We start from the raw sequence: 26,786 nt of genomic DNA, 5'->3' as shown, positions 1-26,786 counted from the left end.
GGGAGTTGTAGTCCCAAAACACCTGGAGGGCCAAGTTTGCCTATGCCTGCCCTACTGAGTTCAGTGGCACCTGCTGAGTAAAGATGCATCAGATTGTGTTGTGCGACATAGAGGCTAAATATTGAAACTAGTAATATTAACAGATCAAGGTACTGATATATTAAAAGCACCTTCAGGATGTTTCATAGGAACAGATTAATAATAAATAAAACTAAAAATATATAATATTTTTAAAACAGCGAATTAATGAACATGGTTTTCTACATATGTATAGTTACATGCAAATACACACACAAGCATTTTTTAAAAAAAACCCTAAATAATTTCCCGCCTTTTCCCATTTATCCCCCTCCCCATTTAACACTCTTCTCTCCCTCAAGGCGCATGCGCGTAGCCTCACCCTTCCACAGTTGTTCCTCATCCATTGACCACCTACCAACTGTCGCAGCACCTTCGACCCCGTCCTGCCAGCATTTCTGCGCATGCTCCCCTTTCGTCGCTGGCTCAGGCGGGAAAATTGGTGCTGAAAAGGAGACAATCGGTAAAGGAGGCCACAGCAGCTACGTCAGCTGCCGGGCCGTACGCATGCGCGGCGTCCGCGTGGTGTGGACCACGACGTGCTCTGCGCCTGCTCGCTACAAAGAAAGAAGAAAATAGCAACGACGTAGCGAAGGGGCTAGAACCGTCGTGTTATATCTAGCCTGAGGATAGAAGTAAAATTTCTACCTCGGCGCGTGCAGGCAGACAGATAGCGCTACGTCGCTTGCGCCGCGGCGGCGGTTTACGTGTGGCGAGGGAGGCCGGTGGCTCGCGCACGCGCGCGAGAGAGAGAGCAACGGCCCCCTTTTGGAAAGCGCCGCCGCGTGCTCTTGGCGCTTGCGCACTGGCTCCGACGGCACAGTTGCCCCTCGCCGCCAACCTCCCCGGCGCCGCCCCACGCTTGCGCAGTCCCTCTGGAGGGGAAGAGCCGCGCAGGCGCGCTGAACGGGCGGGGGAAGGTCTCCGGCTAGCCTGGGCGATGGCGGCCGTCATGGCGGCGCTCGGGGTTGCCGCTGCGGGCCCATGAGGCGGCCCTCCGGCCCTCACCCGCGCGCTCTCGCCACTAGGCAGCGAAGGGCGGCTCCGACTGTGCCGCCGCCGCCGCTGCTGCTCGCGTTTCCCAGGCCATGGCGGGCGTCTTCGACATCGACCTGGACCAGCCCGAAGAGGCGGCCTCGGACGAGGAGCTGGAGGAAGGGGTGAGGCAGGCCCGGCCCATGTGCGGCACGGCCGAGAGGAGGCGCCTCGGGGGGAGCCCGGCTCGGGCCTCGCGGGGCGGAGGGCGGGGAGGGCGAGGCGGCGGAGTCCCCGGTCGGAGGGAGGGAGGCGGGCCGGGCGAGGCCGCTTTCGGGGAAGGACTTGGCCGAGGGTGGGAGGCGGGCGGGCGTCTCTTGAAGACTGCGAGGATGGTTCCGTTATAACTGACTTGCTATTCCTGCATTGTACAAACGGCGTTTGCTGTTGTTATTATTACGGCCTTCCCGCATTGTGCCTTTGGCATGAGCAGTAGGAAGAGTAACGAGAGTAGTAATAAATGCATACAAATCCGTGGTCGTCTTTTTGCATTGGGTTTGACACGTGTTGTGCTTACTATTTTTTAGGATACAGCATTGTGCATTTTTTTTAAGATGGTGATGATTATTACTACATTTAATATGAACTAGTAATAATGCAATAATAAATTATTGTTTCTGCATTGCGTCCCACAGATTATTGTTGTTGTTGTTAAACTCAGGATTATGATGATCCAGCAGTAATAAAGTAATGATTCTGTCACAGGTTATTATCATGATTATTAGGCAGTTACTGAGCTAGGTGAGCCAACAGCTTGACTCGATATAGGACAGCTTCCTATGTTCCTAGTGGCCATTAATACATTTTGTGGTAGCAAAAGGCACTTATTCCCTGTTTTTTTTTTTTAACAGAAAGCACAGAAGCAGCTTGCATTAAGAACTCAGTAGTGATAAAGGTCCCGTGGCACCTTTCAAAACTTAACTGGCTTATTGCAGCATCCACTTTGGTGGGGCTGGAGCTTACTTTTTTAGGTAATAGTTACATTTCAGTGAATCTGAGTGAGATGTAGTGGGCACAAGTCCATGAAAGCTGATGCTGCAATAAATATGAAGCAGTTCCATCTTTTCCACATCTCCTCAGAAGAAAGTCCTTTTGAGGTCAATGGGGTTTACTCTTAGATAGGCTAAAATCCCATAAGCACTTTATGGCACCATCCTAATCATGTCTATTCAGAAGTAAGTTCTGCTGAATTTAATGGGGCTTATTCCCAGGTAGGTGTGGTTAGGATTTCAGCCTTGGTCTTTAAAGTATCACAAGACTTTCTACTGTTCTTGCTGCAACAACACATCTCCTGTGGAATTTATTACTAATGATAACAGTGTTTTAATAAGTGAACTAGTGCACTTATTATTAACGACCCAGTTAATCTTAATAGATGCTGCTTGCTTAGTCATGGGAATGAGGAAACATGGGTTGGTATTCAACTAAGTTATTCCGAGTAGACTTATTTAAATTAATGAATGTGACTAAGCTAGGGCCATTAATTTCAGTAGGTCTGGTAGTTGACTACCTGTTATTTTGCCTTTTGCTTATAGTTACTTTTGTGGAGTGAATTTTCAGAAACTGCTCTGTTTTGACTTACTATGTTAAGGAAAGGCAAAAGATAGTATGTGGTGATAAGAACATGAAGATACTGCTATATGTGCGGAAAGCGTTGTCTAGGAAATGGATGTAGCTCTGCTTGATTAGAGCAGCCTTGTAACTTTTGAGGGGCACACTTAATATCCTGTAATAATTTTACCCATAAGAGGGACTGTTGAAGGCAAGCGGAGCACTGCCTCCCCCTCTTTTATGAGTTAAAAGCTGGTAAGTAAAAATATTTTGCAGGCTAGAAATCAGTGTTTCTTGTGCCTCTTCTGCTTAGCCTGTTTGGTTGTACAGGAAGAAACTTGTCTCCTGTTCATACAGTGAGGCAGCGCAGTGGATTGGCAATGGAGGGTTGAAGTGATATATGCTGCCAGTTCACATGGTTTCTATGCTGGAGTAATAGAATGGGGCTTCCTGTGTGTCACTCAGCAGTCTGGTGACAGAGAGCTATGTCCCTTTGCAGTGTTTCTCTGCTAGACACTGTTCTGCCAAGGGGCAGGGTTCTCCTTTTTTTTGAATCTGGATCCAATAAAACACACAGATGGAAGAAGAACACAAAAAAGTATGCTTTAATTTTCTAGATACAATCAGACAAACGTAGCGTACCTGACCAACGCCCAAACACAAATCTCCTCCTCTTCTGCCGCCCGGGGCTTCAAGAGAGCAGCGGGAGAGATCCCTCACACCAGAAACCCCACAGCACCCAAGACCTAGTCTGTGGCGAAGCCCCCAATCTGTCCCCTCCATTCCCTTGCTTATATAGCTGACTTAAGTTTGATTGTTTTCACCTGGCTATCAGGCACCATTCCCGAATGGTCAGGGAATCAGGCACCTGAGTGTGGCTTGGCCAAGGTCATTGGCAGCTGAAGGTGCTCTCGACTAATTGCATCCTCCTCACAAGCAACCTTACTTTGCTAATTAGAGGAGGAAAAGGGAATAGGACATGTAACCTGACTCCTCGTGATTACAAAGATCTTCCGCGAGTTTCCACTACACTCCACCCCTTAACATATCCTATTTCCTTTTCATCCTCGGTGTCATTTGATTGAGTATAGCCCACATAGGTTGCACCTTTGCATACAGCTGCTTAATTTTAACAAACAAAAAACAAGTGAAGATCATGGAAATACATATAATCACCAAAACAATGATAACCGGATGCAAGGCCAGGTTCAAAATATTGGTCATGGTGGGACTCCATCCGGAGAATATGTCCCACCAATGATGCACAGTGAGATCCCCAACATCTCGCATCACTCGCACTAACTCTGCTCCCTCATGTTTAATTTTTAACATCATTCCTTTGTCCATAGAACTAACATTAAAGCAAAATTCACAGTCGTTTGCCAGACATCATCCATGTCCCCTGTCCAGTCACATTCATACATCTGCCATGGATGCCGGGGAGCCATCGCCTTTGAGACAGAGCTGGTTGTTCACACAGCAGCAGCGTAGTCGTGTTCAACTCAGGAGGATTCGATTGATCATAGATGTGCGCACAGAGGCAGACTATTACCCACCACCACCAATTCATGGTGTCCTAGAAGCATATAATAAGAAAATTATTATGGCGTATTATAAAGAAATAGGAGAGTCATTATTCTCGCCGCTTCAGCTTGGCTGCATCTAAACATATGGGTTCAGTAGCATTTGCCAAAAGCACCCAGTAGGTGGCCCCAGGTCCCTTACTAACAATCTCTCCAGGTCTGTTTGGCTGATCGGGGTATACCACCCATACCTTCTGTCCAGAGGTGAGAGTGGTATCTGTAGATCCAAACTCTCCTCTCCTCCTGACAGTAGATGGAGGTGGACCTGGTGCTTCCTGAATATCGGGTACACTGATACGCTCGCAAATGAGTTGCGCTATTCGTTGTCCTGTTAGCAGAGATGCATCTTGAGTGCTGACATTATGGAGGAGCACCTTTACTTCTCCTTGGTAGTCGGCGTCCACCACCCCTCCCAAAACCTGCAAGCCTTTTAAAGCTAGGCTGGATCGAGGTGCGATGCGCCCATAGGTTCCATGGGGAACGGTGACCCCAATCCCCAAGGGTACTAGTACCTGCCCTCCGGCTGGTACCACCACATCCTTAGGGGTTATGAGGTCAGCCCCAGCACTATCGGGCGTCGCTCGGAGGGGTGGCTGGCCATAAGGTTGGAGTTTCCAGACCTTTAGGTACTCCACTGGTGCTGGCGCTGGCAAACTTATCATTCGTTGCAATGGTGTTTGGCCAGCGCATAGTGGACGGCTATTTAGTTCAAATTCCGCCTGATCTAGAACTTTACCCCACCCCTTCAGGGTATGGGTGGGGGTCAACTGTTTAAGCTTTTGCTTTAGTAACCCATTTAGCCGTTCTACCAACCCAGAAGCCTGTGGGTGGTGAGGAATATGATATATCCACTGGATATTCCATTCATTTGCCCAATCTTTTACCTCTCCCCCTGCAAAATGACTCCCATTGTCACTCTGTACCTGAAGGGGCGCTCCATACCTCCGTATTAACATCTCCAACCCCTTTATGGTGTTCTGCTGGTTCGCTCGTGCGCAGGGGTAAGTCAAAAGATACCCTGAAAAGGTGTCTACCATGGTTAATGCATACTGCCAACGTCCACATTTGGGTAAGGGTCCTATATAATCAATCTGCCATATTTGCCCAGGACCACTTCCCCGATGTAATTTTCCCATGGGTGTCTTAGACAGAGGCATCTGTCTCACCTGGGAGCACACTTGACAATTAGCAACCACTGTGGCAGCGGCACTCACTGAACATGGAATGCCTCTCTTGATGGCCCATTCTTTGGTGGCTTTGGCCCCCAGATGCCCTGCCTTGACATGCGCCCAGCGTGCTAATACCAATAACTCCTCTTCTTCGTCCTCTGGAGTAGCTGTCCGTACTCTTGCTAACCGATCAGCAGCCTGATTGTACAGGGCAACAGGTGTCCCTGTTGTATGTCCATCTACATGTCCAATGTGCATTTGTACTTTTGAGAGCATCTGATCCAGTTTTATCCAGAGGTCCTGCCCCCACAATGGTCGGTTGTGGATGCAAAAGCCATCCTGTTTCCACTTTGGAAACCATACAGTCAGCCCTTTAAACACAGCCCAAGAATCAGTATAGATATATACAACATCCCCTCCTTGCTCAATTGCATGTTCCATGACCATTAATACAGCCATTAACTCAGCATATTGGCTGCACTTCCCTTTTCCTCCTCTGGTCAGAGTAATTTGTTTTCGAGGATTTAAAGTGGCGGCACGCCAGACTCGCTCATTTCCCTGGTAACGGGCGGAGCCATCGGTGAACCAGACTTCGTCATGAGTAACCTGCTCATACGGGGGAGCTTCCTGTGCTGGGGAATCTTTAAGTTCTAAGCTAGGAATTTCTTGGATTTCTTCCCCTGTAGGAGTCACAGCCAACACTTGCTCCTGCAGTGCGCTCACCCCATGAGAACCAGGTCTAGCTCTTTCTGCAATATACCACTTCCACTTTATAAGGGAAGATTGTTGAGCTCTCCCTACCCTGGGACTGGTAGAATCATCATTCACCCAAGCCATGATAGGAATGGCTGGTCGTAATACAACAGGGTCGGATCCAGTTAGCCTAGCAGTTTCAACCAAGGCCCAATAGCATGCTAAAAGCTGCTTTTCAAAAGGGGTGTACTGAACCGTGGGCAATTTACGAGACCAAAATCCTAGGGGGACGCGCTTCCCCTGCAGGCTTTTCTGCCACAAGCTCCAGACTGCAACTTCCTTGCGAACCCCTGCTTCCAATAATTCCAAAAACATCTGCTTCCTCGTCACCTTAGGGGTGGAGGGTGTTTTATCTGTCCTGGTGAAGGACTTCTTATCAGTCCCTGATTTTCCCTTCTCCTGTGCTATTCGGGCGCGGGGTTTAGCGACATTTTCTCTCTCTGCCTCCCCTAATTGTCCTATCAAGAGAACAACTTCACCAACAGGTCTCCCTTGGGCGGGGCCCAGCAGCGCTAACAATGGGCCACGCATATGTGAAGGTGCGCCCTTTAACAGCCGCGCCCTCATGCCGGCAGTGAGACGCTGACTCTCTGGTCCCTGGAACCCTTGCTGATAGATCCCAGCCTGCAAAGCCATGCCACGCAGCTGTTCTATGGCTTCCTCAATGGTTTGCCAGGGGCCTGGCTGTTCTTCCCAATCCATTGGGGCGGGGTATCTGGCGTATACAGCCTCTACACACCATTGAAATAGGGAACCTGTTGCACCCAAATTAGGCATGCGCAAAAACTGATTAACCAATGTATCACGAGATAGGGTTCCCAATTTTACCAACTCCTCCCCCGTCAAGTAAAGACTGGTAGTTCCCTGGTCCCACAACCTAACCAGCCATTGGCTCAACCCCTCCCCGGGTTTTTGCCTGTTTGTCTTTGCCATTTCCGCCAACTCCTGCTGAGTGTAATCCCGTACTATCCGGGTGGCCTGGGCCGCCTGTGGGTTACCTGGCGGTCCCTTACTCTTGTTGGTCACTAGAGGACGTGCCTCAGCAACCCATTCCTCTTCATTCCCCTCATCTTCTCCCTCTGTCCATTCTGACTCCTCATCACTAGAATCCCAAATGTCCCCACTCCATGTCTTGGGGTCCCATTCCCGGGAAGCAATGAGGGCTCTAACCTTCCGAGGGTTAGGGATACACTTCTTTCTTACCCGCTTTGGGTGTTTCATTTTAGCGAAGCGAATAGCCATAGTGGCAGCCCGCTCCTTAGCCAGTTCTTCCCTCCCCCGAGCGTTTTCTAGCACCTCCTTAAGAATTGCCTGCTGGTCCTTTAAAGCAGCGATGTCCTCTAATTGCTGCTGTACCTTCCTCTGAGAGGCTTCTAATTGCTCCCAAACACTCCGGAGCGCAGTGAGTAGGACCCATCCAAGCCCCCCCACTGTCTTCTGCCCCGCACCTTTCTCTATCCCCATTAGCTGCAAACACTTAGACACAGCCATAGGGGTAGCACCTCCAAACCCAGCCATCTCAGCATCCCATGACACTGGTGGGGTCAACTGGTTCAAAATTTGAGCCACTGGTGCCCAAGCACTAGTGCTGGGCCAACCAGGGATGTGGCTCTGGCCATCCTCCTGCCTAGGGCTTTTCTTCTTCCACCAGGGCATTGTCTCCAGATCCTGCTCACAGCGCCAAATGTTCTGCCAAGGGGCAGGGTTCTCCTTTTTTTTGAATCTGGATCCAATAAAACACACAGATGGAAGAAGAACACAAAAAAGTATGCTTTAATTTTCTAGATACAATCAGACAAACGTAGCGTACCTGACCAACGCCCAAACACAAATCTCCTCCTCTTCTGCCGCCCGGGGCTTCAAGAGAGCAGCGGGAGAGATCCCTCACACCAGAAACCCCACAGCACCCAAGACCTAGTCTGTGGCGAAGCCCCCAATCTGTCCCCTCCATTCCCTTGCTTATATAGCTGACTTAAGTTTGATTGTTTTCACCTGGCTATCAGGCACCATTCCCGAATGGTCAGGGAATCAGGCACCTGAGTGTGGCTTGGCCAAGGTCATTGGCAGCTGAAGGTGCTCTCGACTAATTGCATCCTCCTCACAAGCAACCTTACTTTGCTAATTAGAGGAGGAAAAGGGAATAGGACATGTAACCTGACTCCTCGTGATTACAAAGATCTTCCGCGAGTTTCCACTACAGACACACAGGAGCTAAAGCCCTGTCATGCACATCCAGCATAGAAAGGAAGTGGGTGAGTGGCAGAAAGCATGCCTTGATCTGTCCATTGCCCATCAGCATATTGGGTTGGTGTGCTAAATGTGCTGAAGGTTGACCTGCTGCTTGTCTACCATAGATACATAGCTGGCTGACAGCAAGAGGGAAGGAGAGCTTTGTCATTCGTCCTCTTGGTTACTATGCTGAATGCATAGGAAGGCACATCACCTCTTGCACGTACAGTATGGAAATGCTTGAGGAGTGACAAAGCACTCTTAAGCTTCCACAGCCTGCTTGGTTTCAACACTGGGCAGGAAGGAAGCAAAAGTGCTCTGGAAAGGAGGTGGAGCCCAGGTTAACTTTCCTAGTTGCCTGTGGTAAGCCAGGTGAGTTGGTTAAAAGCAAGGCTGGGCTTGGGGGTCCCCTTGCTCCAATGGAGCTACAGCTTTTGTGTTTGATAAATGGGTGCTGAAGCACAAGTGAACACACAATAATATTCAGGTGTATTCATTCCCTGCAATACACTCTGGATAAGGGCAAAAAATACTTGCTGTGTTCCATTTGGTTGTTTTTTTAAAAATTCTTTTAATTTTCAAACCTTAAAGAACAAAAAAGTTGTCCCGCTAAAAGTCATCAAAAGAATAAAAAGGATTACAAAAGCACTAATTACAAAATTTCAGAAATTTCAGTTTGATCTCTCCAAAGTCCTCCATGTGTTTGGGGTTGCATGGTTCCAATTTCTCTTAGCAGCACATAGTTGACACATCAGTTTTTCTGCTAGTGCAACTGTCTAAACATGAGTGTGCCAAGAGATAGACTCCCCACAGAATGTTAGTGCATGGCAATTTCTAAATGCACTGCCCCTATCAGGAATATTAACAGTTCATTGTAACACAAATGTTTATTAGATTATTCTGTTATTTGCTGTCTTCTTTGGAGTGCTTGGGACTGCAGTCTAATGCATACATACACGGGGGATATGTTCCATTGGACTTAGTTCTGCGTAAACATGCCTAGGATCAGGCTGTGAGTGTTCTAGACCTGTGGAATGGTGTTGCTGCTTTTTTGCTGGCCGCAAGTAGTTGTCTTATGAGACTGGTTGAGCCAGTGCATGAGCCATGGTAAAGATCCAGCTTCCTTGAAACCTGACAAATATTGCAAGTTCCTAGGGTTAGGAGAAGGCCATAGCTCATTGGTAGAGCATTGGCATCTCCAGGCAGGGCTGGTCTGAAATCCCAAACAGCTGCTATCTATTGATGTAGAGTAGAGCTAGACAGAGCTCTACTCTAGACGGAACTAGATAGAACAGTGGTGTGATTCAGTATAAGGTAGCTTCCAGTTTTTCTAGGGTTATTCTGCAGAAGAACTTAGCTGCATGAATACATTAAGGGGTGACCTCATTTAACCTTCTTGTGAAGGTCTGCAAATATTGATGCTGTTTTGTGGCACTGCAAGCTAGCATCCAAATTGAAGGTGAATGTTCTTCAAAAGAAAATGCTTATATAACACATCTTATATAAAGGCATGTATACACACGCACACACTGACTAGGCTTTTAATTAGTGTTTTACCTGAAAATACAGAATATCTGCTGTTACTTACTTGTGCTATTATGCACTCAAAATGGTATTTTAAAGCTTTTAAGTAGCATTCTGATTTTGTAGATCAAAATCCATGTGCTCTGAGGTTGCTTTTGATCCTGCCATTGTTGCATGACAGGTGCTTTGTGCTCATCTGCCTGTCCTATTTTGTGTGTGTGTGTGCACACGCTATTGTAGAATCATCTGTTCTGTCTGTGCATTGTGGTATATCTTTTCAAACTTGCCTGGAGTAAATAGTCTTTTCATCTCCTAGGTCTTCACATACACAACCAGTTTGTTATTATGCCACCAATGCTGTACACAAGTAATTTATTCCTATCTGGGGTGGATACATGACCAATATTCTACTTACTAACAGTGGTCTTAGGTACAAATTGTTTTGCAAAACATTGGGCCCAGCAAGGTTTTCCTAGAAACCTGCTTCCTAACCCCTCCCTTTATCCAGGAGTCAATCACCAGTCCACACACACCCTCCCAGCTTGGATTTTTGTACTCCTGACATTAGTTGTAACTGCTGTTGATAAGGCAGTAGAATGATGCAAAGAAATACAGTCTTACCTTGGTTCTTGAAGGCGCGGCTTCCGATTGCAAATCCGAAGCCGCGTTGGACGTTCAGCTTCCAAAAAAAGTTTGCAAACCACAACACTCACTTTCCGGTTTGTGGTGTTTGGGAGCCAAAACGTTTTGAGTCACAAGGCGTTGGAAAACCAAGGTACAACTGTATTTTAATTTTTGAGAGGCCTGGAAACAGTACTGTTACCCTTGGTGAAGTGGTGGTGATGTCTAGCTTCAGACTCTGTTAATGAAGAAAATCAATCCCATGTGAGCCAAGGGTGGGTTGTGGTGGTGGTGGGCAAATAATATTAGTAGCTCTTGAAGGCTAACTTTTCCTGTGGTCTCTCCTTCATATGTGACACAGCTCTAGTTTTCACAAACAGCAGATTATAAACTTGTTTGGAGTATATAACATCAGGCTGAAAAGATGCTTCTCCATGCAGTTTAAAAGAAAAATAGGCTGCAGTCATAGAAACATAGAATTGTATAGTTGCAAAGGACCCTGAGGGTCATCTAGCCCAACCCCCTGTGATCCAGGAATATCAGCAAAAGCATCCATGACAAATCCTCTTAACACCTTCCATGGGAGTTTGTTCCACCGTTGAACTGCTCTTACCATCAGGAAGTTCATCCTGATGTTTAGTTGGAACCTCTTTTCTTGTCACTTGAAGCCATTGGTTTGGTTCCTACCCTCTGGAGCAGGAGAAAACAAGCTTGCTCCATCCTCCATGCAATCTTTCTATAAACTCTCCAAGCTGAGCATCAGGGAGCTGAACAAGTGGAAGTTTTGGGGGGAGGGGCTGCAATGGAGAGGAGAGGGCAGTTGCCTGGATAGAGTTCTGTTTGCGTAACTCTGGCTCCAACCCATTAAGTCTGCAGCAGCCCTGGTGTCGGGGACCTAGGCATTGTCTTCATTTTGCATAGTAAAGCAGATCCAGATTTTCCCTAGTAAGTTCTCAGTGGTAAAAACAGTTCTGATCTGTAGTGTCCAGAAAAGACCCTTGTTTTAAGAGCTAAATTAGTGACTGATGGCGTTTTATGAAATTGGGTAGCAGTGTAGTTGGGTAAAGAGTGCTGAGTCCCTGTGCTGTGCTTCAGAGGATTTGGCAGCGCTCCTGTAGAACTCTGTGGATGTTCCACAAAAACCCAGCATTGGAATTACCATACCCTGCTGCTGACTGTGCTTATGTAAGAGCTGAATGCAGTCTTACAGTGCTGTCAGTCCTAAATCCTGGGTTAATGTTTAAGCAAAAATTCATAGTTCTTTCTAAACAATCACTGTTTACTTTTCTGATTCTCTCCTCCCTGCTTATCTTGTTTTAGGGTCACTTAAGTGAAAGCATGGACCATGGGGGAGTCGTCCCATATGAGCTGTAAGTTTTTAACTGGAAATGGATCCTTGTCAATGGAAGAGTTGGGGAGGAAACAATCCTGTCCTAAGTCAGTGCTAAGATTCCAGGTAGCAATGCCATCATGTTTAATTAGCTGTTCCTGCCTATGAAATTGCTCCTTGTGCAGGGCAGGAACTCAAGAGTGAACCATGCAATATTCTGAGGGCCCTTGAAACCGCTTTTGGTCTCAGCCTGCTTGTTTCTGTGGCTATACAGTGGTACCTCGGGTTACAGACACTTCAGGTTACAGACTCCGCTAACCCAGAAATAGTACCTCGGGTTAAGAACTTTGCCTCAGGATGAGAACAGGAATTGCGCAGCGGCGGCAGCAGGAGGCCCCATTAACTAAAGTGGTACCTCAGATTAAGAACAGTTTCAGGTTAAGAACGGAACTCCATAACGAATTAAGTTCTTAACCTGAGGTACCACTGTTTCAACAGCTGTATCTCCCAGCTGGTAACTACTTTGTGTTAGGATTGCTTGTTGGAAGGAGATCTCCTTCCTTCCCCCTCCAAGAGACAGAATGAGAAAAAGTGCACACACACACACACAGATTTTCCAAGGAATCTGGTTAAAAGTTGAACCCAGTAGTATTAAACTAAACCTTGAAAAGCAGAGAGCTGAAAAAGGAAGTCGGAAAGAGTGTCATTCCAGCAATTTCCTCCTTCAGCTCTATTTACTTTTTAAGAGAGCAAATGTTGCCCACTCTCGCTACTTAATGAACAGGGAGACTCAAAGGCTTTGTGGGCATTGGGAAAGACCTTAGGGCTGCCTTGCAGCCACAGACACCACATTGTCAATCCCTGGAGTAGGCTGTAAACCTAAGCAGGCCAATATCAATAATTTATTGTCTTAATCCAGCTAGAGCTGTTTCAGATGCAAAAAGAGGTTTCCTGTATTGTTGTCCTTGCCGCAATTGCAATGAGGAAACAACCTTTGTGGGCAGGGGTCTGTGGGGGTCTCACTTCCCTTGTATACAAAGGTATTCTATCCTCTGCAGTTGGCATTGGCCTCTAGTAGTTTGCTTATCTCTCTTTCCCCTTTAAAACTAGTGCTTTCAGAGCACTGTGCTTAGGTCCATGTGTGCATCCTGTTCAAGCATATAAGGAAGTCTGGATTGATGCACATGTGTTAGAAATGGTTTCATTTGCCTGACTTCAGAAATGTTTCATAAGTTGTTTTTTAAAAATAAATAAATAAATAAATAAATACTGTGCTTTGAAAAGCTGTATTTATTAAATTAAACATTTCAAATTATTTAGAACTCATATCTGCAGTAGTCAGAGTTTGTATTCCAGTTTGTATTCTAAATAATGCATTCTCCCCCATCCCTTACTGAGCACCTCACAGGGAGGCTTGTAGTTATATACAGAATAATTAATGTACTTAGTATTGTTTTAAAGGCTACCCTAATTTTGAAACTTTTTTGTTTGTTAGTGGCATGGAGCATTGTGAAAAATTTGAGATTTCAGAAACTAGTGTGAACAGAGGCCCTGAAAAGATCCGCCCAGAGTGCTTTGAGCTGCTACGTGTCCTTGGAAAAGGTGGCTATGGAAAGGTAAGTATGAGATGTGCAAGCTTGTTGGGAGATGCTATAAATACTGGAAAAAATAACAAATAAATAAATATATGCATGTTATCTATAAGATGATCTAAAACAGAAGTTTTCTGGCTGAAGTCAAAAGACTTCTCTCTACTGCTCCCGGATAGTGGAAGAGCTTCAAGCCGCAGCCCTTGCAGTGTCTGCTAACTCTCTTTTAAAAAGGCATCTAATTATTCTCCATTGTTTTGGACAGGTTTTCCAAGTTCGAAAAGTAACGGGAGCCAATACTGGTAAGATATTTGCCATGAAGGTGCTTAAAAAGGTGAGTTGGCTTTTGACATTTAGCTATTAAATAAGAGGGGCTTTCTTGAGGGGAAGAGATCATAGTTCAGCGACAAGAGCTCATGTCACTAAATAAATTCTTTAAAAAAAAAAAAAGAGCTCATGTCACTGACAGAGAGTCCTGGTTTTAATCCCTGGCATCTCCAGGTTTTGTTCTATTTTTCTTTTTTAAAAAAAACAGACCAGAGAGAAGCTGATGAGATGGAAGAAGAGCCTGCTGGATCAGGCCAGTGGCCCTTCTAGTCCAGCATCCTGTTCTCACTTAATGCCTGTGGGAAACCCACAAGGAGGACCTGACCGCAAGAGCACTCTCCCCTCCTGTGGTTTCCAGCAGCTGTTATTCACAAGCATTGCTGCCTCTGAGTGTGGAGACGGAGCATAGCCGTTCTTTCTTAGTCCGAAATTCTGAGACCGGAGAGCCTCCACTGGTCAGAGTAAGCAGTATCAACAACTAGTCCGAAATGGTGTAAGGCAGCTTCCTGTAATCAAAACTGCTACACACTCTTCTAGAATAGAAACCAGTAACTAGTATGTTAGTTCCTGGGAATTGCTGGGCGGGGTGGGGGGAGTTCTGTTGTTCTCTGGTCACGCTTGTGGGCTTCCCATGGACTACTATGAGAATAGGATGTTTGCCGTGTCCTGATCCAGCAGGCTCTTTTTACGTTCTTATCTGTTAATCTCAAGGTTGCCAACATGATGCATCTGGGAATTTATTTATTTATGCTGGCCTACAACTCCCATCATTCCTGACTATTGGCCATATTGGTTGGGAATGATGGCAGTTGTAGTCCAAAATGTCTCGAGGCCACCATATTGGCTACCACTTGTTTTATGAATTGGAATTGACTGTTTCTTTAATAACTCCAAAATTCTTTATAGGTTTGCGCATAAACTTTTGGACCTCTGTTTTGTTTTGAGAGCATGTTACACAAGGGGAGGTCTGTTAGATATATTTTGCAAGCCAGTATTCTTATTTATGGCTTATTGCAGTATATTAGCATAGCATACTTTGCAGAGCCCTTTGACTTACATTTTTTAAAAGGTCGTCCAGTGCATATTGGTCTGTTGAAACCTAAATCACGGTACTCTGGACATGATCCAACTGAGGCATACCACTTAGAAGAGATTCAGATACAGTACACTTTTAACTGTGAGGAATCATTGATCTCATCACAACATGTTTCCTGTAACAATGAATGCAAAGTCCAGCTAAGTGAGAGAACAATTGGAAGAGCAAGAAGAGGTGTCCAGTGTGTTTCAAGTACCAGTGAGAAGACGCTAGCACTTTTTATTGAGAGCTGATGTTGACTTGCTGGTGGCAACCCTTGGCCCAGAAGTTTACTTTCTTGGCTCAGCTCAAGCGTTATACCCAAGACAAGACTCCTGGTGGCACACTTGCATTTATTTGTATAAGTCTACAGTTTACTACCCCCATGTAAACAAGAACTGGAAACCCACTTCAAACTATGATTTGAAGGCACATTTGTTAGTGCTTATAGTAGCTTGCTTGATTGGTTTGAATATAATGGGAAACACTGGCTTGTGGCGAAGCAGGGATTGAATCAAAGCCAGGGGGCAGGGGCAGAGTGTGTGAGCCCAAGGCATGGCCATCCCTCATCAAACCATGGTTTGAGAGTTACATGTGAATCTGTCCTTTATGTTCCATTAACATTTGCTGATGCCAGCAATCGATGGCTGTGTATTGTGGGATTGCTGACAGTAGGTTTCACGTCTTTGCATTGTTAATAGTGCAGTCTTTAGAACATTGTCTTTACTGTTGAAGTCTCTGTTCTCTAGGCAATGATTGTGCGAAATGCAAAAGATACAGCTCACACGAAAGCAGAGCGGAACATCTTGGAGGAAGTCAAGCATTCGTTCATTGTAGACTTGATTTATGCCTTTCAGACTGGTGGAAAACTCTACCTCATCCTTGAGTATCTTAGTGGTAAGGATGCAACTGATGGTCAGAATGTGAATTCTGGTATTATAGCCAGCCAGCAGTGTGGGGTGGAAGCTTTTTCACGTACTGTATATAGCAGAAAGATGACTTATTGTTTCTTACCTTTCTCCCTCCACCCCATGCCCATTTCATTGCAGGAGGAGAACTGTTCATGCAGTTGGAGAGAGAAGGGATATTTATGGAAGACACAGCTTGGTAAGACAAACAAATTCCAATTTTCAAGCCTCAACATCCAGGCAGCTTCCTATGTTCCTATGTAAGGAAGTTTCTGGGAAAGTGTTAACCTTTGCAGAGTTGAATAATTGTTGCCCATTTTGAACAAACTGGCAGGTTTGGGTATTCTATATGAACCTATGTTCCTGTGGAAAATACTCAGATTTAACAAAACAGTGCATGGATCCCCTGTTTGGAACTGTGGAATACAGTGTTACCTCTTGTTACAGTCGCTTCAGGTTACAGACTCCTCTAACCCAGAAATAGTACCTCGGGTTAAGAACTTTGCTTCAGGATGAGAACAGAAATCACGCGGTGGCGGCGTGGCAGCAGCAAGAGGCCCCATTAGCTAAAGTGGTACCTCAGGTTAAGAACAGTTTCAGGTTAAGAACAGACCTCCAGAACGAATTAAGTTCTTAACCCGAGGTACCACTGTAGTAAGTATTTTCTGTGTACACTCTGGGATGCTGGGAGAATCCACCAGAATGCACTTGTTTCAGCCAGAAGGAAAGGGAAGTAAAGTAAAGAGATTCAGTTCTTCAGCTTAGTAGCTTAAGTACTCACCCTCAAGCTCCTGAGGAGCAGAACTAACTTAAGCTGGCAGTGAAATTGCAGGCTTATCTCAAAACTATGGTTTGGTGTGGCATCTGAATTGAAAAACTATATGGCTGTTGCTCCCCCTCTGAAGGCTGTCCCACCTAGGGCCTGGGGTAGGAAGTGGGTGGAGAAATAAACCATTTAGGTATCTTGGCTAGCCTGACCTTTGATTGGTTCACATTCTAAAACTATTATTAGTGCAAACCGCAGTTTGGTGCGGTATCTTAATATTGAGCCACAGAATTGTTGTACTCAGATATGACGCGTTGCTATTGGCATTTTTTAATGAAATTCTTGCATTTCAGCTTCTACTTGGCTGAAATTTCAATGGCTTTGGGGCACCTGCATCAGAAGGGGATCATCTATCGAGATCTAAAGCCAGAAAACATCATGCTCAACCACCAAGGTTAGTGGTACAACACTGAGCTCGTGTGTTGGCACATGCCATAGCTTTATAGTTCTGAAAGAAGGGTGGGAAACCCTCAAGCCCAGTGGCCAAATGCTGGTCTTTCTGCCTGGCCTTTGGGATTCTCCCCCATCATACACCTTTCCCAACCACACCCCTCCCTGGCCCTTCTGCAGCTTTATTGAGTGTTTTCGGCAGGCTGGGGTGTGTCCTTGAACTTTTATAATGCCTCTTGGTTGCCTGAATCAAGGATAGAGAGGGGTCACAATTGGCGCTCTGCCCACTTTTGCCTACCAAAGGCATATGACCCTCAGAGGTTGCCTTCTTTCCCTGTCAGCCTTAGACAGGCTGGCAGTTGCTGTCCAAAATCATCTGAAGGGTGGCAGGTTGGTGAGGGATGATTTAAAGCAGGGGTCAGCAACCTTTTTCAGCCGTGGGACGGTCCACTGTCCCTCAGACCAGTGTTTTTCAACCTTTTTTGGGCAAAGGCACACTTGTTTCATGAAAAAAATCACGAGGCACACCACCATTAGAAAATGTTAAAAAATTTAACTCTGTGCCTATATTGACTATATATAAAGTAATTTTTCAATTTTCCCCACGGCACACCAGGCAACATCTCACGGCACACTAGTGTGCCGCGGAACAGTGGTTGAAAAACACTGCCTCAGACCATGTGGTGGGCCAGACTATATTTGGAGGTGTGTGAATGAATTCCAATGTCCCACAAATAACCCAGAGATGCATTTTAAATAAAAGGACACATTCTACTCGTGTAAAAACACCAGGCAGGCCCCACAAATAACTCAGAGATGCATTTTAAATAAAAGGACACATTCTACTCATGTAAAAACACGCTGATTCCCGGAACGTCCTGGGCCGGATTGAGAAGGCGATTGGGCCGCATCCAGCCCACGGGCCTTAGGTTGCCTACCCCTGATTTAAAGCATTTCTCTCCAGCCAGAAAAAGCTTGCATCTCTGCGCTAAGACCATTCCTGCCTCCAGGATTCAAATCTTTAAAAATGCAGAAGAGAAATGGAAAAGGGATTTGACACGCCTCTCTTGTTTGAGCTGTCCCTCCCTGCCCCATTTTCTCAGACTGAATTCAGCCATTTGTGAAGTCTGTTTTGTTTATTTAGAACATGTTACCCTGCTGTTCAGCCAGAAAGGCTCCCAGAGTGGCTTAATGCTTCCCCTATGTTCTCCTGAGGCAGTCGGAAATCTAGATTATCTGTTAGGGCAAAAAAGGGCACTGCTCCTCACACCACCCTCAAGATACTGCATGGTTATATATGTTATTTCAATCTTTTGAAAGCAAGCTGTATTCCACCAAGCATTTGAAGTCTCCAGAGTAATACCTTACTAATTCCTTCTCTGAGAAAGTCTGTTGATTTCAGTGGACTTAACATTACTTAGTCCATTGATTTCAGTGAGCATGTTCTGAGTTATGACTGATGTTGGATCTCAACCTGTGGGGCATATGGGGTGGGGCTTGTGTGTTTTTCCTATTGGTAATCGGTATAGTTGTTCCTAAGGTTACAGCTTTTTAATTGACTTAATTTATCTGCCTTGAGGGGCTTGTGCTGAAAAACAGTTTATAAATTAAGTATGTTAAAATTAAAAAATGCCCAAGCTGGGGTTTTGGTCTCAGATACAACTTGTTAGAATGACATGTTAGCATTCCTTCCCCACTTTTTCCTCCCTGTTTCCTTTTAGGTCATGTTAAGCTGACAGATTTTGGACTGTGTAAAGAATCCATTCATGATGGAACTGTCACGCATACATTCTGTGGAACAATAGAATACATGTGAGCCCGCATGATGAAACAGAAAAGTATTTCTCTGGTCTGGGGGTAATGGCTAAATTTTACCTTTAAAAAACTTAGCTCAATATATGATGGGCTTTTTTTTGGGTGAGGGGCAAGGGGCTAGGCTGTCTAGAGCTCAGGACTATTTCCATAAATATTTGAGACATTATATGTAGAGAAGTCTCCCTGACACCATAGTAGAGCAATTCTTCCAGCCTGCAGTCCCCATCATCCCTGACCAGTGAATTTTGTTGGTGTGGCTGATGGGAGCTGGAGTCCAGTAGCATGCAGAGGGACACAGGTTCCCCACCACAGCCAAAGGGCTTTATCTAAACCATGTATATTTGAAAGAAGCTAGATTTTATACGTAACTTTCTAAATCAAACTAAAACTTTTTACTGAGGTCGCCCTTAAAACTTGTTTCTAGCTTAGCCACCTGCATATTCTTAAGTTAGTAAAATTATGCTGCTTTGGTGGTGTGGTAACATGCAGCTGAGCTCAGATCATTGACAGTTGCTTGTGAGGAATCATGAATTTTGGAATCTGGAATCACTGGGGATGCATGTACCATTGTAAGGTTGAACTAGGTTTATGAACATTACACTCTTCATGCCCAGTGGATCAAAAGATGGCTGATAAACATTTTATTACCCACAAAACAAAGCTCTGTATATTTTAGAAACCTCCCTTGATCTGATTTTGTGATATGAGGTACGTACATCCCACTATACTACACATCCATACAGTAACAGCTGTCTTTTAATTTATGGGGCACAAAGCATGTAGCAGCTATGTGTGACATTCGTCTATCTACTACAAGCTTACAATGATATGGTGACTCCAGATCCCTGGATTCAAGCCAAGTACCTGGTTTTCATTTACTTGAAATCAGTTGCAGGTTATTTTAGCAACAGGTCAGTTCTTTTCTGGTTGCCTGGAGGCTGTTTTTACTCGCCACAGGTGAGTGGCTATTTACAAGCCTTTCTGAATAGGGTTTTGGGGGGCAGGGGTGTGTAATAATTGTACAGCAATACAATTTAAGCCATATATGGTGCATCTTTGCATCTTCATTATGTTTCTTTGAGGTCAGGCTAATGCTATCCGCCTGTTCAAATCTTCCCTGCTTTGGTTTTTCTTGTCTTTCTAGGGCTCCTGAAATCTTGATGCGGAGTGGGCACAACCGTGCTGTGGACTGGTGGAGTTTGGGGGCATTAATGTACGACATGCTGACTGGAGCAGTAGGTGCACATTTATAAACCGCATGTATTTCTTTCATTTCATGACCCTAGAGTAGGGTTTTCCAAACTTCTGAGTTCACTAGCCTCTCCTGATGAGCTTGTAAGCAGCATTTATCGATCACCATTGCTAAGAATCAGGAAATGTAAAGAAAGAAGGAAGTAAAGCAAATGAAAACAATGATACCATCTCGAATGAGATGGACGGGCTTTTAAGTGTTCATAGAATTGTAAAGCTGGAAGGGATCCCAAGGGTCATCTAGTCCAATGCAGGAATTGCAGTGTTGCATGGTGGAATCATCTTATTAAATACAGAGGTTCTTTACTCACTGGCAATGCTTTATGTCTGAAACTCCCGCTGAGCAAAGATGCTGTCACATCTTTGCAGGATGGAATGATGGGTGAATTTACGCTTGGACTTGGAGGCAAGCAGGCCCATTGCTCATTTGGCATGTAAATGATCCACCCAGAGCTACCTTTGAACCTTGAGTTGCCTACATTAAAAACCAAACCAAATCCAGTGCTTTTCCCATTGTTTTTGCAGCCCAGGATTTGGGACTGGTTTTCTTGCTGTACTTCCAAAACTTTAGGCTTTCTTCAGAATAGCATTGTGTGGAAATTGCTTTAATTAGGAGTGTGTGTTTGCTTTTCAAAACAAAAATACGTTAAAGCAGGAGTATCTATTTTTATACAGAATTGCATAATTGTGGTGCATAGTTCCTTATGGCCTCCTCTCTCTCTTTTCTACCCCCTCTCCTCTGTCTCCCACATTCCCTAGCCCCCATTCACTGGGGAGAATCGAAAGAAAACCATTGACAAGATTCTCAAGTGCAAACTCAACTTGCCTCCCTACCTCACGCAAGAAGCCAGAGATCTGCTTAAAAAGGTGGGGATCTTAACAGGGAAATTTGGGGTTTGCATCTTAAAGCAAGTCACAGACCAGTGCTTCCCCAATTAAATGACTTTGGGTTGCATCCAACTAAAACCTTACTTAAGTAGACCCATTGCAATTAATGGCCCTAACTTAGTCATGTACTTGTGAGTACAGAGGACCTGCCACTTACGCGACAATTTGGTTCAGAGGGTCTGCGAGCAAAGCCAGGAACCCCTGGAACCACAGCCCTGCAAGGCAGAGGGCTGCTTACCTGCATCTGGGAACGTTGCAGGAGGGCCATGGGCAACCTTCCCAGACCCTGGTATGCGAAGAAGCGCTTTCTTAACTGGCTTCTGGGATGCTCCCAGAACCCTGACACCTCCTTCCCAGTAAGGAAGGTGCTACCATACTTGCTGCGCCTCCTTCCCAAAGCTAGACACCTTGGTTACCTGGCTGTGTGAGGGTTATGGGATGCTGTCAGAGCCCTCCCACTCCCTTCCCAAAGCCCTGTAAGTGAGGTAGGGGGGAATAAATAATGGAGAGAGGAAAGCAGTGAGTTTCCTCGGCTTTCCATTTATCTGTTTATTTTACCCCCACCCACGTAAGGTTTTAATCATCTAAGTAAAGTGAACACAAGTGGTTTTTCTGTATGACTAACCCTGGATGTTGCTCATTGCATTTATGCCACAAGTCCTTTAAAAGAAAGGGTAGCTGAAGGAAATGCTTGCAGTCTATTTTCTTAGGAAGGAGGTACTTCAGTAAGGAGCTGGAATGTTGCAGGTGAGTTTGCTCCATAGACGATACAGTGTTCTGCCTGTGGCATCTTTAGTTACAGCAGTCTGCTTCAGTATGCAACTCAGGCTTTCAGGGCCTCTCACTTTTTCTTAAATATATTTCCCCTTTTCTAAGCTGCTAAAGAGAAATGCTGCCTCACGTCTAGGAGCTGGTCCTGGAGATGCTGGAGAAGTTCAGGTACATTTTGCTTAATGCTTTTGCTGAACTGGAACGCAAGGCTAGACTTTCTCCTGGGTTGTTTTTCCTTTTTGAAGACATCTGTGTTGTGATCTTTTTGTTTTTGAAGACATCTGTGTTGTGATCTGGAGTATATTCCATAGAGACAGTGTTTGTATACTATTTGAAAGAAACGTCGGGCAGCTCTTACTTTTTAAATTACAAACCAAACTGTTTTGAACTGGTTTGCCATCCTGGCTTCCTTCAAGGAGTTTGGGCACTGTTATACAGTGGTTCCGCTCCTTCCTCCTGGGCCGTGTTCAGAAAGTGGTGGTGGGGGATGAGTGTTCAGACCCCTGGGCTCTCACTTGTGGGGTGCCTCAGGGTTCTGTCCTCTCCCCCATGCTTTTTAATATCTATATGAAGCCGCTGGGAGAGATCATCAGGGGGTTTGGGCTGGGTGTTCATCAGTATGCGGATGATACCCAGCTCTACCTCTCTTTCAAATCAGAACCAGTGAAGGCCGTGAAGGTCCTGTGTGAGTGCCTGGAGGTGGTTGGAGGATGGATGGCGGCTAACAGATTGAGGTTGAATCCTGACAAGACAGAAGTACTGTTCTTGGGGGACAGGAGGAGGGCAGGTGTGGAGGATTCCCTGGTCCTGAATGGGGTAACTGTGCCCCTGAAGGACCAGGTGCGCAGCCTGGGAGTCATTTTGGACTCACAGCTGTCCATGGAAGCGCAGGTTAATTCTGTATTCAGGGCAGCTGTCTACCAGCTCCACCTGGTACGCAGGCTGAGACCCTACCTGCCCGCGGACTGTCTCACCAAAGTGGTGCATGCTCTGGTTATCTCCCGCTTGGACTACTGCAATGCGCTCTATGTGGGGCTGCCTTTGAAGGTGACCCGGAAACTGCAATTAATCCAAAATGCGGCAGCTAGACTGGTGACTGGGAGTGGCCGCCGAGACCACATAACACCGGTCCTGAGAGATCTGCATTGGCTCCCAGTACGTTTCCGAGCACAATTCAAAGTGTTGGTGCTGACCTTTAAAGCCCTAAACGGCCTCGGTCCTGTATACCTGAAGGAGCGTCTCCACCCCCATCATTCAGCCCGGACACTGAGATCCAGCGCCGAGGGCCTTCTGTCTGTTCCCTCACTGCGAGAAGCAAAACTACAGGGAACCAGGCAGAGGGCCTTCTCGGTAGTGGCGCCCGCCCTGTGGAACGCCCTCCCATCACAGGTCAGGGAAATAAACAACTACCTGACATTCAGAAAAAACCTGAAGGCAGCCCTTTTTAGGGAAGTTTTTAATGTTTGATATTGTTGTATTTGGTTTCTGTTGGAAGCCGCCCAGAGTGGCTGGGGAAATCCAGCCAGATGGGCGGGGTACAAATAATAAATATTATTATTATTATGGGGAACTAGTGGTGTAGAGCTGTGTGTGAGAGGGAGAAAATTCTGGCTGCCTCAGAGCAATTCTGGGGTCAGTGGGATGCATAACAGCTAAAAGGAGCCCTGTTATTTCATTGCAAGTTGTAAGCAAGACTTGAACCCAAACTGAGGAAAGAAACAAATGTGGCTTTCCTCCTTGCCTATGTTCATTCTCATCACCTTCAGCACGCCAGACAAGTTGCCCTCCTTTGCGTTTGCGTATAGCTTAGGAAGCTTCCACTTTGAGATCTTTTGCTCGTCTGGGTTGGATTCTGACTGTTGTCTAACAATGTTCCTTAGGCTCATCCTTTCTTCAGACACATCAACTGGGAAGAGCTATTGGCTCGGAAGGTGGAACCCCCATTTAAACCGTTATTGGTATGTATTGGTAATGCTTCCTTTGGTGCTGGATAATATTTCACATATAAACTTAGTATTTGCTTTGTAGTTTGTGGATCCAAAAGTGCCCAGGCTTTCCCCCTAAATAATTATTCAGAGGCACACTCTATTTCTCCCCTAAGTATTTATACCTAGCTCTTCATTGAATATTTCAAGAGCAGGGAATGGTGACATAAAAATAAAGTGAAAAATGCACAGGGGGAAAAGATAGCAGGATCAGTAAAAACAAGTCTAATAAATAACAAACAAATTCAACAGCTCCATCACTATTCAAAACAAAGGTAAGCTGTAGTGAGCACAACAATTACAATTTCCATTTAAACCAAATTCCTGGGTAAAGAAAACAGGACACGTGACAAATGAAACAGCCAAATGGTCTAGCAGCAGTTCCCACTCAATCTCTCCCCTGGGGCTGCTCACTCCAGACCTTTGGAGACACTGAAGTAGTGACCCCAAAGGGGTGAAAAGGGTGCTGTCAATGGACTGCCCCAAAAGGGGTGACCTCTTCAAATAGTGATTTGTCATCTGGGAGTTTTCCTGCAGTTTCTTTTATCTGCCATTCTGACGATTTCAGTTGTCATCTGCTATTAAATGTCTTTTGCTTGATAATCTGTTGACCTTCATCCATATATATATATATTGCAAAGCAATCCGAAGAGGATGTGAGCCAGTTTGATGCAAAATTTACCCGTCAGACTCCTGTCGATAGCCCTGACGACTCGACTCTCAGTGAAAGTGCCAACCAGGTCTTTGTGGTAAGTATGAGTGGGGCTAAGTACTGGGTTGTTGAAAACCAACAGAATCCTGGTCTTCAGGCTGCAGGGAATGTCAGAAGGCCTGTTGAGGGGTGCAGACATTCTGGAAGAGAAGATGCTCTCTGCCACTGCCAGGCCTCCTTTCTGAAGCTTGGGCACGCTCTGCATCTCCCTTGACTACTTAAATAGGGTCAGTTTCCCAATAGCCATTGCTCTTTGTACCTTATTCTGGTCTGCAACTGGTTCTATGGAGTGGTATAGGCCAGGGATAAGGATCCTGTGGATGGTGTTGGATTCCTTCCATCATTCTTGACCATTGGCCATGTTGGCTGCAGGAGCTGATGGGAGCTGAAATTAATACAGGGATTTGGGCAACAGCTGTCTGAGAGCTTCTGAAAGTTCACATAGGCACAATGGAGCAAATGCTCTGACCCAGAGGTTTTCAATCTTTTTGAGTCCATGGCTCTCTTAACCACCTACATTCTTTCTGCAGCACCCCTGTGGGGCTCAGATACCTAGTTATGTCACCCCTTGTCTGCAGAGCTGGCAGCCTCTCGCCCTTTTTCAGACACCCTAACTTGTGGAGTGTTTCCTCAGCTTTCTCTCCCCTCTCCTTGGGAGTCCTCCAGGCAGCTGATGCGCCCCCCCCCGGTCTCTGAGCTGCCCGCCCCAAAGAGAGCTGCCTCCCAGGGGCATCATTCCCCTGTTGAGCTTATAGTCAGAGCTGCTGCAATAAACAGCTGTGCAAGCCTTTGGGAGGCAGAGACATGAGAAAGCATCAGAGGAGGGAGGGAAGGAAGGAAAGAGGGACAGAGGCCAGTTTTGCCCATGGAACTCCTGATCATCCTTCAAGGCACCCCTGGGGGCCATGACACATTGGTTGAAAACCACTGCTCTGACCAAAGGCAGTTTTGATGTTCATGCATGTTTCTGTAAACAACCCACATATTGACTCTATCTAGATGGCTAGGATTTTTTGTGGGGGGGGGGTTACTGGCTCTTTCAAGTTCATACAGAGCATTCATTCAAATTCTTTGGGGGGGTGGGCTGGACTTGGCAACAATTATTTCCCACCATCTAGGGTTTCACATACGTGGCTCCATCTGTACTTGAAAGTGTGAAGGAGAAGTTTTCCTTTGAACCAAAAATCCGATCACCTCGCAGATTCATTGGCAGCCCACGGACACCAGTCAGGTATTTCTCTTTCCCTTCCCCCACCCCTAGGTTTGGTGAGTAGCAGCAAGAGGGTCATTTCTCGTAGGTGTTGAGGGTCTGGGTCTTTCCAGGGCAGTGAGAGAGAATATAAATGGTTGATTTAGTTAGAGTGCTCCATCTCACTAGGGAAAGGGCATAGCTCAGTGGTAGAGCATTTGTTTTGCATGTAGAAGGTGAAGACCTTAGTTTTCAATGCCTCCATGTAAGGGTGGGAAAAGGTTCCCTGTCTGGAACCCAGGAGAGCTGCTGCCAAACAGCTAAAATGGTGTCCTCTAGATGTCGTGGACTGCATTTCTTTCTGACAATTGGCTGTGTGGCTCATGGCTATCTTCTACCTCCACTGTCAGAGGCCTCTGAATGCCAGTTGCTGAGAATAGCAAGTGTGGTGGGTGCTGTTGCATTTTGGTTCTCCCATGATCTGAAAGGCACAAGGCTCAGAAATAAGTTTCCTGGATGCTGCTGTGGAGTTCCGAAGTCAGAAACAGTCGCCCAATTAAACCTGTGGAATCAGGTGCTTCTGCTAGGTATAGTGCAGCAGCTAGCATGTTTCTGTGTGTTTTCCCGCAAAACTTATTTCACCGAACATTTCTTCTCTCTCTTTAAAGCCCTATCAAGTTCTCTCCTGGGGACTACTGGGGGCGAGGTACTTCCTCTGGCGTGGGAAATGCTCAGGTGCCCGTGGAGTACCCAATGCAGACAGGTGGGATAGAGCAAATGGACGTGTCAGTCTGTGGGGAGGCGTCTGCTCCGCTCCCTATCCGGCAGCCAAACACCGGGCCCTACAAGAAGCAAGCCTTCCCTATGATCTCCAAGCGGCCAGAGCATTTGCGCATGAATCTATGATGAAATCAGCAGCAATCATTTCCAAAAACTTGCTTCTGGGTAGCAGCAACCGAACACGAAGGATGAACCTAGTGCTCCTCGTCCTGTGAGGGGCGTCCCCTCTCATCACGCTGTAAACGAGGGCTCCTGCGACTTCTTTCTCAGCGACAGTATCAAAGTCGGCCATTGCACGGAATGAACTGGGAAAGAAGAGGGCAAAAAAAACCCGTGGATCCTCACCCCCTTTTGCCTCTCCTCCGAATCAATGGTGCATTAAGAGAGGACTTGAGCAAAATAGTATT

At 46.0% G+C, this 26,786-nt stretch overlaps 1 protein-coding gene across 2 annotated transcripts; it reads left to right on the top strand.

Moving 5' to 3' along the window:
* Positions 1-983: 983 nt before the first annotated feature.
* On the top strand, positions 984-26,709 carry RPS6KB1 (ribosomal protein S6 kinase B1). Of its 2 annotated transcripts, XM_033171591.1 has the most exons (15): positions 985-1,238; positions 11,864-11,913; positions 13,369-13,489; positions 13,728-13,796; positions 15,614-15,761; positions 15,914-15,971; positions 16,892-16,992; positions 18,710-18,800; positions 19,948-20,038; positions 20,814-20,921; positions 21,819-21,881; positions 23,594-23,671; positions 24,340-24,447; positions 25,529-25,641; positions 26,268-26,709. In XM_033171591.1, exons 1-15 carry the CDS (start codon positions 1,167-1,169, stop codon positions 26,503-26,505), a joined length of 1,509 nt encoding a protein of 502 aa, XP_033027482.1. In that variant the 5' UTR covers positions 985-1,166; the 3' UTR covers positions 26,506-26,709. The 2 variants fall into 2 exon arrangements, with proteins under 2 accessions (XP_033027484.1, XP_033027482.1); XM_033171593.1 differs by lacking the exons at positions 20,814-20,921; positions 21,819-21,881; positions 23,594-23,671; ... (1 more) ...; positions 25,529-25,641; positions 26,268-26,709 and having other exon boundaries at positions 984-1,238; positions 18,710-18,845.
* Positions 26,710-26,786: the final 77 nt, after the last annotated feature.

The sequence above is a fragment of the Lacerta agilis genome, chromosome 15 (genome assembly GCF_009819535.1).
Source record: "Lacerta agilis isolate rLacAgi1 chromosome 15, rLacAgi1.pri, whole genome shotgun sequence".
Classification (NCBI taxonomy): Eukaryota; Metazoa; Chordata; class Lepidosauria; order Squamata; family Lacertidae; genus Lacerta; species Lacerta agilis.
The sequence above is the reverse complement of the archived record's forward strand: the minus strand, read 5'-3'. Positions and strand labels throughout refer to the sequence as shown.

Coding starts and splice junctions, on each gene's coding strand:
- RPS6KB1 (XM_033171591.1), top strand. CDS start 1,167: ATGGCGGGCGTCTTCGACATCGACCTGGACCAGCCCGAAGAGGCGGCC. Junction 11,914..13,368: donor GGAGTCGTCCCATATGAGCT/GTAAGTTTTTAA, acceptor TTTGTTTGTTAG/TGGCATGGAGCATTGTGAAA. Junction 16,993..18,709: donor CATCATGCTCAACCACCAAG/GTTAGTGGTACA, acceptor GTTTCCTTTTAG/GTCATGTTAAGCTGACAGAT.